The sequence below is a fragment of the Borostomias antarcticus genome (genome assembly GCF_949987555.1).
Source record: "Borostomias antarcticus genome assembly, chromosome: 16".
NCBI lineage: Eukaryota > Metazoa > Chordata > Actinopteri > Stomiiformes > Stomiidae > Borostomias > Borostomias antarcticus.
The window spans coordinates 3256053-3270055 of NC_140249.1; the positions used below are offsets into that span (position 1 = coordinate 3256053).

Genomic DNA, 14003 nt, shown 5'->3' on the forward strand with positions numbered 1-14003 from the left:
CCTCCCACCCGTTGAACTCCAGATAACAGACTTGTTTCTTAGGTACATGCTGACTGGAGCACTTGTCATGAACATAAAGGTCATGGTTCAATCCCCACCTGTTACACTAGTCTAGTTAGTTGGGGGGGGGGGGTACACCTCAGGTCACTCAGTGTGGTTCAGGACCAACAGGAATGGCAGTCTCACACTGGTAGTATAATGGTATACTTGATTACATTAGTGATTGTTGAATCTTTAATCTACAAAGAGCTGCAGGTATTTCATCATGGCATAAGGACAGGAGGCCCGAGTAAGAATGGGCCCTAGAAAGCCACAGTTGAACTGATTAAAGTGTTCACCATGGCAGAACTCTGGTACTCGGGACTCCAGCTAAAACCAGCCTTGGACCTGCTCTTACTACACTAAGGTCTTGTCATTTCTGTGTAACTACTAACTACCATTGCTATTAATGTATCATAACAGAGGTATTAAACACACATGATCTGGTTGGTCTTGTTTTATTGAGTGTGGACATATTGAGTGTGGACACATGGGTAGTAGCTGCAATCATGCATTTCCATAGCGGTGCCTCCTGTACGCTGACCGCACCTGTCTGGATGTTACAATGTTCACCAGCAGAACAGCTTCGTCTGGAAGTTCCCAGAACGTCAGTTTCCTTGCGTTCCGTCCTTCACTGCGCCGCCCGTTCCGGTTCACCTGTCGGATCTGCTAAAGAGCGCTGGGACAGCGAGCAGGTCTCACACAGCGAGGAGAGACCAGAAGCATCCAGGACTACGAGGTCCAAACCTCCGGGGAGGGACACGCCGTCTGCTTAGTCACAGCAGCGCAGTGATGTCATGAGTGTAGAGGGTGGGCGTAAGCGGATGTATAGTGGTGGGTAGGTGGGTAGGGGGGGGAGGGGGGGGGGGGGGGGCACTATTGGGCCAAGAAAAGCCACGTGGCAGTCTAAATTAATTGACCAGTCACCATCAGAAGTACATACTTTGTTTTGTCCAAATCATAATTCCCGCCCCCCTCCCCCACCCTTGTCTGATTCTGACCAGTCCCGGTCTCGAGGACCACAGTGTGTGACGGGTTTCATTCTCTCTTCCTACTCAGCTGGGGGTCGTTCAACAGGGACCGGGACGTTCAGAACGTCGCAGATCAGAATGTACCAACGTTTCATACTCCCTCCAACAGAAAACTACTGAATAGTATCTACTGATTTCCGTTACATCTCTAATCATCAATGATCTGAAAGCTCCCGACTCCCTGACTGAACAAGCCCCTGGTCCCTGGCCGTCCCAGAGTTCATTTGACCCCTAAAGTTTGTGAGAGAAGGAAGAAACGCCAGCAGACACGTGGCCCTCCGGAGCAGGACTGGACCGGACCCCAGGCTCCCTGTGACAGCCACCCACACCGTCTCATTTCTTCTTGGGTGCGGGTGCGTTGGGTGTGTTGAATTTGAAAAAGATAATGTCTCCGTCCTCCACAACATGGTTCCTGCCTTGCTGTCTGTATTTGCCAGCAGACTGTGGGAGAGGGAGGGAAATCAAATCAGATGCACTGCAACAATATTCCAACATTCAAAGATGTCTTTCTTTGTGGTAAGAAATATCTGAAATATCTAGCTTTAGGTCGAACCCAAACTTGTTTTTTTCTCCAAATTGTTCTGAATCCCGTCATTACTGCTTCCTCACACCACTGTAAACACAACCACAGGTGAATGAACACGCACCTTGACTGCGACCTCATTGCCCTCCTCTTTGAAGTCATCGTACTTCATGATCTCGGCCATGATGAAGCCTTTCTCAAAGTCGGTGTGGATCTTCCCAGCCGCCTGCGGAGCCTTGCTGCCTTTCTGTTGGGACACGACGGGAACAAACGACTAACGCAGAATCACAGACGACAACGCCAGGGCTGCCGTGTCCTTTTCTACATCGACTGAACCAGAGCGAGTACGTGTGAGAGGAGGAGGGGAGGTGAAGAGGGAGGCTCTTACCCTGATGGTCCAGGCTCGCACCTCGTCAGGCCCCGCCGTGAAGAAGTACTCCAGCTGCAACGCCGCATAGCCGGTCTTGATGATCTTGGTCATCACGCTAACGCACAAGGGGTCAATATGGTTATAAATCTGTGGTGTACATCTGGACAGGTTGAAAGCCCTGGTGAGTGCCGCTCACCTCTGGGTCTTCTGCTCCTGACAGTACTTCTCTTTCTCCTCGTCGTCCATGTCCTGCAGCTTGCTCTCCAGAGCGCCGCTCACAGGGATGACCAGAGAGCCGGGGTCATGGGCATCTATCCACTCTTTGATCTTCACCAGCCTGACTCACACACACACAGGCCAAGATTCTTAAAAGCTCACACACACACACACACACGGACACAGGCATGCAACTCACACAAAGGAGGTGTGGTGAGGAGGCTAGAGTAGATTAATCGTTGAGTAGTGAAACTGTCCGTCTCAACTGTCTCGCAAACGGGTGTCTTCCAAAAACACAGCCGGACCGTTCCTTAACATAGGCCCAACGAACGAGCCGGACCGTCCCTTAACATGGGCCCAACGAACGAGCCGGACCGTCCCTTAACATGGGCCCAACGAACGAGCGACACCGAAAAAACACAACGCGGAGCGAAATGAAGTCCGTCGCGGGGGCCGTCACAATTACCACTTGTTCTTTTTCCTGATGTAGTCCTTCTCGGAGAGGTTGACCAGGTAGATCATGGGTTTGGACGTCAGGAACAGGTACTTGTTCAGCACGTCGATCTGCAGAGACAGAACGTTGAGGAGGTTCACACACGCGTCTCTCCAGAAAAAACACACTCGGCTCACACTCATTGGGCCTAATATACACACACGCACACGCACACACACACAGTCTGTCATACCTCCTTCTCATTCCACTCTTGGTAGAATCTGATGTGTTTCTTCTCTACCTCCACCCAGTTCTTGACCTTCAGCATGATGTCCTGAGGAAGAGGAGAGGTCATGTAGCCCAGTAAAAATGTCCTCGAGTCCCAGGTATAATGGTGGCTGTTAGTGGTCGGCTGGTTCAACTCTCTCCTTAAAGGAGCACTAGCAGTCCCTCCAAGAGGGATGTCCCTCTTGGCGCAACGGTTAGTGTGGATTACAGAACACACTGTACAGAACCCCACTGATCCAGTAGGAATGACCAGGACACACTGTACAGAACCCCACTGATCCAGTAGGAATGACCAGGACACACTGTACAGAACCCCACTGATCCAGTAGGAATGACCAGGACACACTGTACAGAACCCCACTGATCCAGTAGGAATGACCAGAACACACTGTACAGAACCCCACTGATCCAGTAGGAATGACCAGGACACACTGTACAGAACCCCACTGATCCAGTAGGAATGACCAGAACACACTGTACAGAACCCCACTGATCCAGTAGGAATGACCAGAACACACTGTATAGAACCCCACTGATCCAGTAGGAATGACCAGGACACACTGTACAGAACCCCACTGATCCAGTAGGAATGACCAGAACACACTGTACAGAACCCCACTGATCCAGTAGGAATGACCAGAACACACTGTACAGAACCCCACTGATCCAGTAGGAATGACCAGGACACACTGTATAAAACCCCACTGATCCAGTAGGAATGACCAGAACACACTGTACAGTAGGGCTGTCGCGGTTACCGCAATATTGCACAACCGCAGTACTGTGAAAAAAATCGTGCTACTCCTCAGACAACCGCGGTAACTAACGTTTTTTCATTTCATGAGGTTTCATGAGGCTTTTCCCATTAGGGCTGTCAAATAAATATCAGGTATGGACTTGCTTTTTCCTCACTTAGCCTACCCTAAACAAACACACCATTCCCACAGGCCGTATCTTCAGCATTACACGGAGTTGAGACAGATATTTTAAATTTGTAAATCAATTTCCGAAGCATGTATTTACAATTAGGCCTAACACTTGTCTGTAGAATGTGTAGATAAGTGATAAATAAATGGGACACACATAGGCCTATTGTTTTTATGCCCAATAAACGCAATTTCGCTTCCAATCCATGCTGAGGTATTTATAATTCCGTGTGTAATAATTCTGAACAGATTTAGGTTCATGACGTCTTTCAGAAGTCTGATTGTTAATTCCTTTTGTCAATTATGTCTTTTTTATCACCAGTGAATCAAATGTTAGCCTACTATTTGAAATGTAAGGGTTTTCGCATGCCTACTGTAGCCTACTACACTTTGCGAGTCCATTGCGAGAGGAAGGCTCTATGTAAGAAGATCTAGCACGTAGCGTAGTTCTGTCATCCCAAACAACTCGGATGAATGAGTTACTTATAAACAGCTAATTTAGAAAGAAAAGCAAAGAAGAGGAGGACATTTGGAGACATGCTGAAGTCACGCGCAAACACCCCCGTGCGCATTCCCAAGAGTGCTTGAGCAGACACAGAACTCACACATTACCTGCAGGAGGAGCCCATCAACCCCAACAGGGATCCCCTCGCCTGGGGGCGCGAAAGCAAAGCTAGATTTCCCCTGCTCTCTAAAGTCACACACATATGTGCATTTGTGCAACGAGCACACCTTCAGAGAGGTTTTAGTTTTTGCCGGTATCATTGTTACCCCACTCCGATCCTCGCTGAAACCACACAAAGTAAATATGTTGGTGTTCCTTCAGCGCAACAAGGACATGAAAACCCCTGTCTAATTCAGTATAGCCAGTGCCTTCTCATGTACTGTAGGCCTACACTCAACTTGTATGGTTAAGTTGTGCTTTAGAGAAGTCTTTAATTTTATTATTGTTAAGCTATTGTTTAATTATAGGCTAAATGGTTCGAATTTTCCTATTTTTAGAGCCTACTTTAATTTACAGTTTGTCTTGTCTTTCTTTGGTAACCATTTCATAAAAGAAGCATATTCATTTTATAGCCTATTTATTTTGCTTTATTATTACATTTTATTCTGTGTATTGCCTATTTGTGTTATAGGGCACCATTGCATTCCTGTAATACAATTGATTGATTGACTGATATTACTACTGTATTTATTTAATGTAGCCTATATTTTCGTTTGATAAAAATGTATTGAAGCGAATAACAGGTAGGCTACAGTACAAACACTATAAAAAAAATCTCATTTATAAAGCACAGGGGGGAAGAAAGCCACCCTTTTGTACTGCTGGGGAAATTTCTTCACCCTGACAGCCCTACTGTACAGAACCCCACTGATCCAGTAGGAATGACCAGGACACACTGTACAGAACCCCACCGATGCTGTGTAAATGACCAGGCGCACCCTGTACTCACGTATTCGGGTTTGAGTTTCTTGTCCCCGCCCCTGACCGCGGTCTTCTCCAGCTTGTCTATGACTGGAGCGATCAACTCCTCATCCTTCAGCCTCAGCTCCTCGTGGATGATCTCGATGTCCCTCACTGGGTCCACGTTGCCCTCCACATGGATGATGTCCTCGTCATCAAACGCACCTGGAACACACATTAACACACACACACACACACACACACACACAGTTAGACACACGGGAGGCAAGTGGAAGAAGAAGATTGTTTCCAGCGTGACTTACGGGTCATGTGGAAAATGCCGTCACAGGCGCTGATGTGAGAGAGGAAAGCGTTTCCCAGGCCCTGGCCTGCGTGCGCTCCCTTCACCAGGCCAGCGATGTCCACCACATTCAGAAACGCTGGCACCTTACTGCACACGGGGGGGGGAGACAGACAGGGAGAAGGAGAGGGAGAGAGAGAAGTCCAACAAAAATACACACCTTAGAAATGTCCACCAGTCAGGAGACAATAGCACCTCTCAGGACAGAGAGAAGAGAGAGAGCAGAGGCGAGCACCTACCTGAGTGGTTTGTGGAACTGGCAGAGGAACTCATAGCGTTCGTCTGGGATGGGCACTCTGCTCTCGTTGGGGTCGATGGTGCAGAAAGGGAAGTTCTCAGCAGAAGCCTGGCTTTTGGTCAGCACGTTGAAGAATGTTGACTTCCTGTATGGAGCGAGGAGAAGACCAGGGTCAGCAGCACCTCCGTATGTTTCTATCTAGTTCCCAGACCCTCGACTACCTCCCTGGGTGGGCAGCAGGGCAAATATGAACCTGGTTCACTGTCATAAAGACGCTGCTTAACCACTCACGAGTTGCAGGGCCACTCCATGTTCTAACATACCCAACATTTGGTAATCCCACGATTCCAATTTTCAGCGAGGTCCCAAATCGTCCGATCAGGGGGGGCTGTTTAGCCGCTTCTCCCTTCTTAGGAGGCATCTGGAACGGTAATGGCACAAAAGTACAGCAGAGACACAGATCTGCTTTAGGTCTCCGTGATATTTCATTACACGTTTATAGAACTGGTCTGGGCACGGTTAGGTCACGTTAGTGTTGGCAAACTCCTACCATCCCACCCCAAAAAATCCCACCATTCATGAGTAAGAAATTCTAATGTTATTACATAACGTCTATTGTGATTTCAGTGTCTGTGACTGTGTAACACACAAGGCAGCCAGTGGGTGAAACGTGGTGTTGCAGTCCCATTCAGTCCCATTCAGTCCCATTCAGTCCCATTCATTCCGGCGTGCTGCTTGTCAGCTAGCCAGTTAGCAAGACATGGCACAACCACCCAGGCAGGTACTGCAACCTCAATATCTCATGCTTTTCTACAGCAAGCGACAGTAGCCAAATCCCTACGTATAGATAAAAGCTAGAAGAACAATTCACCTTGATGTTCACACGCTTTTAAAGTGGTCAAATCACACACTGAGTAGGTTCTGTGAGAGAGAGTCCACACCCGGTCGCAGATGTCTGAGAGCCCAGCAGAGAGAGACAGCAAACCGGAAGTGGTGTGACTGTGTACATGGCGCTCACTCCTATTGGACCAAAAGCTCAAACGTAGAGAAAGGTCACTTCCTTGTTGTTAAAATCAATTTATTTATTTTATACAGACATATATTGATGTATATTTACGTTATGCGCAATTAAATAGACTATAGTAACTGTGTTTGTGCCAGTTAAATTATTAATTATTATTTTGCGGATTCATTATTGTTCAAAACGAAGCTAGACCTGTCTGCGGTGTCACTCCGGTCCACTAGGGGGCGGACATCCTTCCTTGTTGTTAAAATCAATTTATTTATTTTATACAGACACATATTGATATATATTTACGTTATGCACAGTTAAATAGACTACAGTAACTGCATTTGTGCCAGTTAAATTATTAATTATTATTGTGCTTTTTCATTGTATTGTTCAAAACGAAGCTGCGGTGTCACCCCGGTCCACTAGGGGGCGGACATCCACTTAAATCCCCCTTTGCTACCCGCCATAATACACCCATGCATAAAACCACCACTCCCCAGTCTGAGCCCCGTGTTGGCCTTGTAAGAACGCCTCGGCAGGCCAGCAGTTATCCCACTTATTCTAGTGATCTTGGTCGATATTAAAACACATCTGTTGAGAAAATGAGCGACAACGAGAAGGATTTCAGCGGCCGAGTAAGTAAAGGATCTCCATAAAAGTCCTGATTGATGTTAGAGAAGCTCACAATGCGACCATCTTCCATTTCAGGCAAGCTAACGAAGCTAGCCTAGCTAGCCAGCCATGTTAGCTGCAATGTGGAAAGTTGGCGCAGTATCTTTACTACGGTAGATAGGTATTTTATTTTATATTCATTTGTTTTTTATCTTGTTTTCCCGAGATTTCATTGATGTCTAGGTTCAAGCAAACAATTTAATTCTATTATAATAATTTTTCTACATTGTTGCATGTTGGGTGAATTTACTCTGATCACTTCATTATGTTTCTGCCATGAATGTTATATATTTATATTACAGTTTTGCAGGTGGCCATTTATCTTAGGATCCCATATTTTTTCCTTTGCATTGACATTGATCCCAACATGCATTGCAGGAGGGCCATGATGCTTTATCACCTTGTCTGTCTTTCGTTAAGGTTGAGGTTGGAAGAAGGAAAAGGAGGAGAAGAAGTTGTCAGATGTGTGAAGTTGTGAAGTTGTTTATGGTCATATTGGATGAAGCTGATGATTGCATGTGTCACAGGCCTCTCTCTGCGTGGCTCTAATGTAAATGGCAGCATTCACAAGATGGCAGAAGCGCACAAGATTACCCTGCTGGTAGATTGGTGTAATGGCAGGCAATGGGGGAAGACCAGGAAAAAATATTCGGAAGAAAGAAGAAAAGAATGGTTATTTTGAAGTTGTGAAGTTAAAGAAGTTAAGAAGTTAATATCAGAAGTATATGGGGTATGAGTAATTTCATATGGCCTGTTATGTTATTACTGTACTGCAATACATCCTACTTTCTCTCTTTCTTACATGCATGCTTTTGTTCTAGTACTAGTCCACAACACACTGAATTCTCAGTTCGGTTTTAAAACACTGAAGTAAAATTAGATCATTTAACGATACAAAGTAGATTCAGTCTCTCATTGCCTGTAACAGGCTTGTCCATTGAGACAATCTCTAGTCTTATAAAAAAAAAAAATATTTAAAACAATCAAACCGTTCTGTCTGCTGGGGTGCTGTAGTAGGTGAGACTGAGTTGTTCCTCTGCCTGTCTTTCTCTCCTGTCTATCGTTAGGACTGCGTGTAGTGTTCCGGTTCTGATCCGTGTTGTGTGTGTGTGACCCTTTCAGGAGTCCCGGTCCGGCTCCCGGAGCGTGACTCCCCGCGGTTCTGGGAAGTCCCCCAGCCGCTCCCCGGCCCACTCCCCGCCTCGGTCCCGGCACTCCCGCTCCAAATCCCACTCCCGCTCCCACTCCAAGTCCAGGTAGGCTGTGTGTGTGTGTCTGCGTGTGTGTCTGCGTGTGTGTCTGTGTGTGTGTGTGTCTGTGTGTCTGTGTGTGTGTCTGTGTGTCTGTATGTGTGCGTGTGTGTGTGTGTGAGAGAGGGAGAGAAGAGAGACCGCAGTGCTGACCTCCCTCTGCCTCAGGTCCCGTTCCCACCGGAGCTCTCGGAGGCAACATTCCCGCTCTCGTTCCCGCTCCAACCGCCGGCGTTCCCGGAGCCGCTCCCACAGCGGGGAACACCGTCGCCACCGCAGCCACAGCCACTCCCCCATGTCCAACCGGCGCAGGCACATTGGCAACAGGGTACACACACACACACACAAACGCACACACACACACACACACACACACACACACACACATAATCGCACAGACACACATGAACTCGGAACTCAAATTGTCTCTTTCCCCCTCCCTCTCTCTCTCTCTCTCTCTCTCTCTCTCTCTCTCTCTGTCGTTCTCCCTTCCTCGCCCCCTCCCAGGCGGACCCCGACCCCAACACGTGTCTGGGGGTGTTCGGCCTGAGCCTCTACACCACGGAGAGGGACCTGAGGGAGGTGTTCTCCAAGTACGGCCCCCTCGCCGACGTCAGCATCGTCTGCGACCAGCAGTCCAGGCGCTCGCGGGGGTTCGCCTTCGTCTACTTCGAGAACCGGGAGGACTCCAAGGAGGTGTGTGTGTGTGTGTGGGCGCGTGTGCACGCGTGCGAGAGAGAGGGGGGGGGGACTCTTAAGGAGGTGTGTTTTAGAGCGAGAGGACACTTAAGGAGGTAAGTGTGTGTGTGAGAGATGGTGGTGAGTGTGGCTGCGTTCCGAATCACATACTTTTTACTACCAGTACGTACTACAGCAGCCCCTAGAAAGTACGTACTTTGCTCGCAGTATGCGTCCATTTGGGACATACTACCTTGTCATAACATTGATGGGATTCATCAAAATGCCTTCGGCGCGACTCGCACATGTGACATAATTTCCGTTGAGCACAGGTTTGTGGGTCAGATTAGCCAGAAAAGTGCTGGCTTGCATACTGCAAAATGTGATTAGGACGTCCTGGTATTTGTGCCATACTGCATGTGGCATACTATGTCTTTGGACATACTGCATACATTTTTGGCATACTATATAGTATGGAAGTAAGTGATTCGGAATGCAGCCCGTCGGGGGTGTAACCCCAAACTTACTGTCTCAGAGGGTGTTTGTGTCTCACTGAGGACTGGATGTGTCTCACTGAGGACGATGTGTCTCACTGAGGACTGGATGTGTCTGTCTCAGGCTAAGGAGCGCGCCAACGGCATGGAGCTGGACGGCCGCCGGATCAGAGTGGATTTCTCCATCACCAAACGACCGCACACCCCCACACCTGGCATCTACATGGGACGGCCCACCTAGTGAGTCAACGCGCGATGATATACGGCAGCATTGTTTGATGAGAGTCTCCTTTGGGTTAACGTGTGTGTGTGTGCGTGTGTGTGTGTGTTAGTGGCGGAGGTGGACCCAGCACGTCGTCCAGACGTACCTCCAGGGAGTACGACAGAGGCTACAACAACAGAGGCTACGATCGCGGTGACCGCGGTTACGATCGTGGCTACGATCGCTACGATGACCGGGACTACGGCAGGTCATACGGGTGAAGCACGTTTACTAGCCTTACCTGCTTAGTCACACACCTGGCCTTACCTGCTTAGTCACACACCTGGCCTTACCTGCTTAGTCACACACCTGGCCTTACCTGCTTAGTCACACACCTGGCCTTACCTGCTTAGTCACACACCTGGCCTTACCTGCGTAGTCACACACCTGGCCTTACCTGCTTAGCCACACACCTGGCCATATCTGCTTAGTCACACACCTGGCCATATCTGCTTAGTCACACACCTGGCCTTACCTGCTTAGTCACACACCTGGCCTTACCTGCTTAGTCACACACCTGGCCATATCTGCTTAGCCACACACCTGGCCTTACCTGCTTAGCCACACACCTAGCTTTACCTGCTTAGCCCTGACAGAGAGAGAAATACATCCACACACAGTTTTCCTCTTTACACTTGTCAACCGTTCTCAAGACCGTTTCTCAAGACTGACCAAAAGGTTCACACTGAATGTGCAAGAGGAACACAACACCAGGCAGTGGTGTGCCGTCATGGTTTTCTGCTTAGTCATTGGTCTGAACATCTGTCAGAGATGGAGGACTCCAGAGAGTGAGTGTGTGTGTGTGTGAGAGTGTGTGTGTTGATCATGACTGGTGTTTCGGTTTCCTGCAGACGCAGGTCTCCATCCCCCTACTACAGCCGAGGAGGAGGAGGAGGGGCCTATCGCTCGCGCTCACGGTCGCGCTCCCACTCTCCACGTAAGTCCACCACACACCCTGGGTCAGAATCACAACCACACACCCTGGGTCAGAATCACAACCACACACCCTGGGTCAGAATCACAACCACACACCCTGGGTCAGATTCACAACCACACACCCTGGGTCAGAATCACAACCACACACCCTGGGTCAGAATCACAACCACACACCCTGGGTCAGAATCACAACCACACACCCTGGGTCAGAATCTCAACCACACACCCTGGGTCAGATTCTCAACCACACACCCTGGGTCAGATTCACAACCACACACCCTGGGTCAGATTCACAACCACACACCCTGGGTCAGAATCACAACCACACACCCTGGGTCAGAATCACAACCACACACCCTGGGTCTATCACAACCACACACCCTGGGTCTATCACAACCACACACCCTGGGTCAGAATCACAACCACACCCCCTGGGTCAGAATCACAACCACACACCCTGGGTCAGATTCTCAACCACACACCCTGGGTCAGATTCACAACCACACACCCTGGGTCAGAATCACAACCACACACTCGATCAGATTCTCAACCACACACCCTGGGTCAGATTCACAACCACACACCCTGGGTCAGAATCACAACCACACACCCTGGGTCAGAATCACAACCACACCCCCTGGGTCAGATTCATGCCGTCACTGATACCTTGATGCAATTCTGATGTGAATGATATTTCCATATGAACGGACAATGTATCCAGTCAGAATGACCGTTGCGCTCCCCAGAGGTTGGTATGTGCCGAGGTGTGTGTGTGTGTGTCCCTCTAATGCCCAGTCTTCCTGACCATCTTCCTCCCGTGTCTACAGGCCACTACTGAGCCGGAGGAGAGGAGGACCCGACCGGATGGTGAAGGGTTAACGGGCAGGGGCGGGAGGGCTGGGCGGAGGGTGAAGGGTTAACGGGCAGGGGTGGGAGGGCTGGGCGGAGGGAGGCAGGGCCAGGAAAACGAAATCCTCATGAAAAGACAGAATATTCAGCTTGGATCCTGCTCTCAAAGCAGCCTGTAGGAGGCGCTCGGCAGGATTTAAAATCTATTTGCCACAAGTCTAATAATGGGTTTTGAAGTTTAGTGTGACAATGTTATGTTTTTTGAGGGTTTATGTGGGTGGATTTCAGTACGTACACTTCTAATCCTGCGTTTCTTTGCTCCGTTCTCTGTAGATGAGCTTGCTCTTGCGTCTAGTTTAGCGCCACTGTGATTCTCCGCGTTTGTTGACATAAGTGAATACTGGGATACTGTATTGTTCTCCAAGTCCTTTATAGGCTAGTGTTTTTTGTTTTATTTCCATACCGTGTTTTAAACCTGTTGTATCCAAGCAATAAACCCTTTCATGCTTTTTGTCCATCATGCTGCCCTGTGTTCTGTGCCATGTAGGAGACAGATGATCATTATGATTCATATCACAACCCAGTCCAGGCAGAGAGCGGCTGCAGACCAGGTTAGTCTGGGAGCTTCACTGCCTGTTGTAGCTCGGTGTCTGATGTGAGTCACACCGCAAAAATAAAGATCAACATTTATTTGAGAAGAACGAACTAGAGAGTTGTTAAAATTCTCATGTTAAAATTCTCATTTTAACAAGGCGAAGAACTGTTCTGTAACAGGGTGGATGTAAGTAGACTAGTGAAGAACTACTGTTCTGGTGTAACAGGGTGGATGTAGGTAGACTAGTGAAGAACTACTGTTCTGGTGTAACAGGGTGGATGTAGGTAGACTAGTGAAGAACTACTGTTCTGGTGTAACAGGGTGGATGTACAGTACTGTATAATGTGAAGTGAAATGCTACGTAATTAACTACAAGAGGCCATAGTCCCAGCACACCAAAATCAACCCACTGATGTCCACTGCACAAGTAGAGTAGTGGTCAGAGCATTGGACACCCACCTAGGAGACCGCGGTTCAAGACCCGGTGGGGATGACTTTATGTTATCATCAGTGTAACTGCTTTAGCCACTGACTGCTACAATTCATGTTATGGAAGCTGCTGCTAGTTGTGAGGTCATGAGCTAACTGGCTATCCCGCTCGTATGGATTATCATTGAAAGCTTTGGAACTCGTGTCCAGGCAACAAGATCTATCTTAATTTATCAGACATTATTTCATGTAATTTAAATTCACAGCTATTTCAGTGGCATGACTAGCTTCCGTCCTAGCAGACTTGAACAGAAACAAGCCAGCCACGCACATAAGCCAGGCTGGACCTGGCCTGGTTAGTGTAATCCTGCTAATAAACAAACAAACCAAGAAACGGCTTGTGGACCCGTCCCGTGATTCATATTGGTTCCAAAATGTAATGGTTTCTAAGTGGGCCCATGCTTCACCCGTCCACCAAGTTTCATGAAAATCGGTCCAGTAGTTCTTGCGTAATCCTGGCCCAAAAAATGAATGGCGGTGAATGGCTGGCCGTGTTTGGGCGGCTCGTGGACCCGCCCCATGATTGGGGTGCATCAGGGGCACTCTGATCAACCAATCCTGACACTTTCCTGTGTTGTTCAGTGTACAGAGCAATGGGCACCCAGGAGAATACTATCAGAGCAAACAGGTGCATGGAATAAACACTGATGTACTGTCCTGTCTCTGGGCCTGTTTCTGCCATGTGGCAGGTGGGATGGGAATGGCTATTGGAACGTATATGTGCTCAGCTACAGGTTTGTGATCGACGGAGAACTCTTAAAACAACAAGGAACAGATGATTTAATATGCAATAAATGGGGTGAGTCAGGAAGTCAGGTGAGGAGGAAGGGAGTCAGGATTCCAGGGGAGCCAGTTTGTTTGCCTACCAGATCAAGAGAAATGGACAAAAGTGAGAACTATGCAATGGTTAGAACTACAGAGAAGAGCTAAGCAATT

At 48.4% G+C, this 14003-nt stretch overlaps 2 protein-coding genes across 5 annotated transcripts; one reads left to right on the forward strand and one right to left on the reverse strand.

The window, feature by feature from the left end:
- Positions 1-481: 481 nt before the first annotated feature.
- Positions 482-6811, reverse strand: LOC311319219 (obg-like ATPase 1). The gene is made up of 11 exons (XM_084450710.1): positions 6702-6811; positions 6154-6251; positions 5832-5975; positions 5555-5682; positions 5281-5456; positions 2866-2946; positions 2646-2743; positions 2160-2300; positions 1982-2078; positions 1718-1840; positions 482-1511 (listed from the first exon to the last, which is right to left on the reverse strand). The coding sequence occupies exons 2-11, from the start codon at positions 6249-6251 to the stop codon at positions 1404-1406; spliced, it is 1194 nt and encodes a 397-aa protein (XP_084306836.1). The 5' UTR covers positions 6702-6811; the 3' UTR covers positions 482-1403.
- A 538-nt stretch (positions 6812-7349) lies between these two features.
- LOC311319286 (transformer-2 protein homolog beta-like) lies at positions 7350-12020 on the forward strand. 4 transcript variants are annotated; one of them, XM_084450793.1, is made up of 9 exons: positions 7358-7477; positions 8042-8244; positions 8637-8770; positions 8933-9092; positions 9272-9460; positions 10061-10176; positions 10269-10415; positions 11050-11135; positions 11962-12020. In XM_084450793.1, exons 4-9 carry the CDS (start codon positions 9060-9062, stop codon positions 11970-11972), a joined length of 582 nt encoding a protein of 193 aa, XP_084306919.1. In that variant the 5' UTR covers positions 7358-7477; positions 8042-8244; positions 8637-8770; positions 8933-9059; the 3' UTR covers positions 11973-12020. The 4 variants fall into 4 exon arrangements, with proteins under 4 accessions (XP_084306917.1, XP_084306918.1, XP_084306919.1 ...); XM_084450791.1 differs by lacking the exon at positions 8042-8244 and having other exon boundaries at positions 7350-7477; XM_084450792.1 differs by lacking the exon at positions 8042-8244 and having other exon boundaries at positions 7350-7477; positions 10269-10406; positions 11056-11135; positions 11962-12018.
- Positions 12021-14003: the final 1983 nt, after the last annotated feature.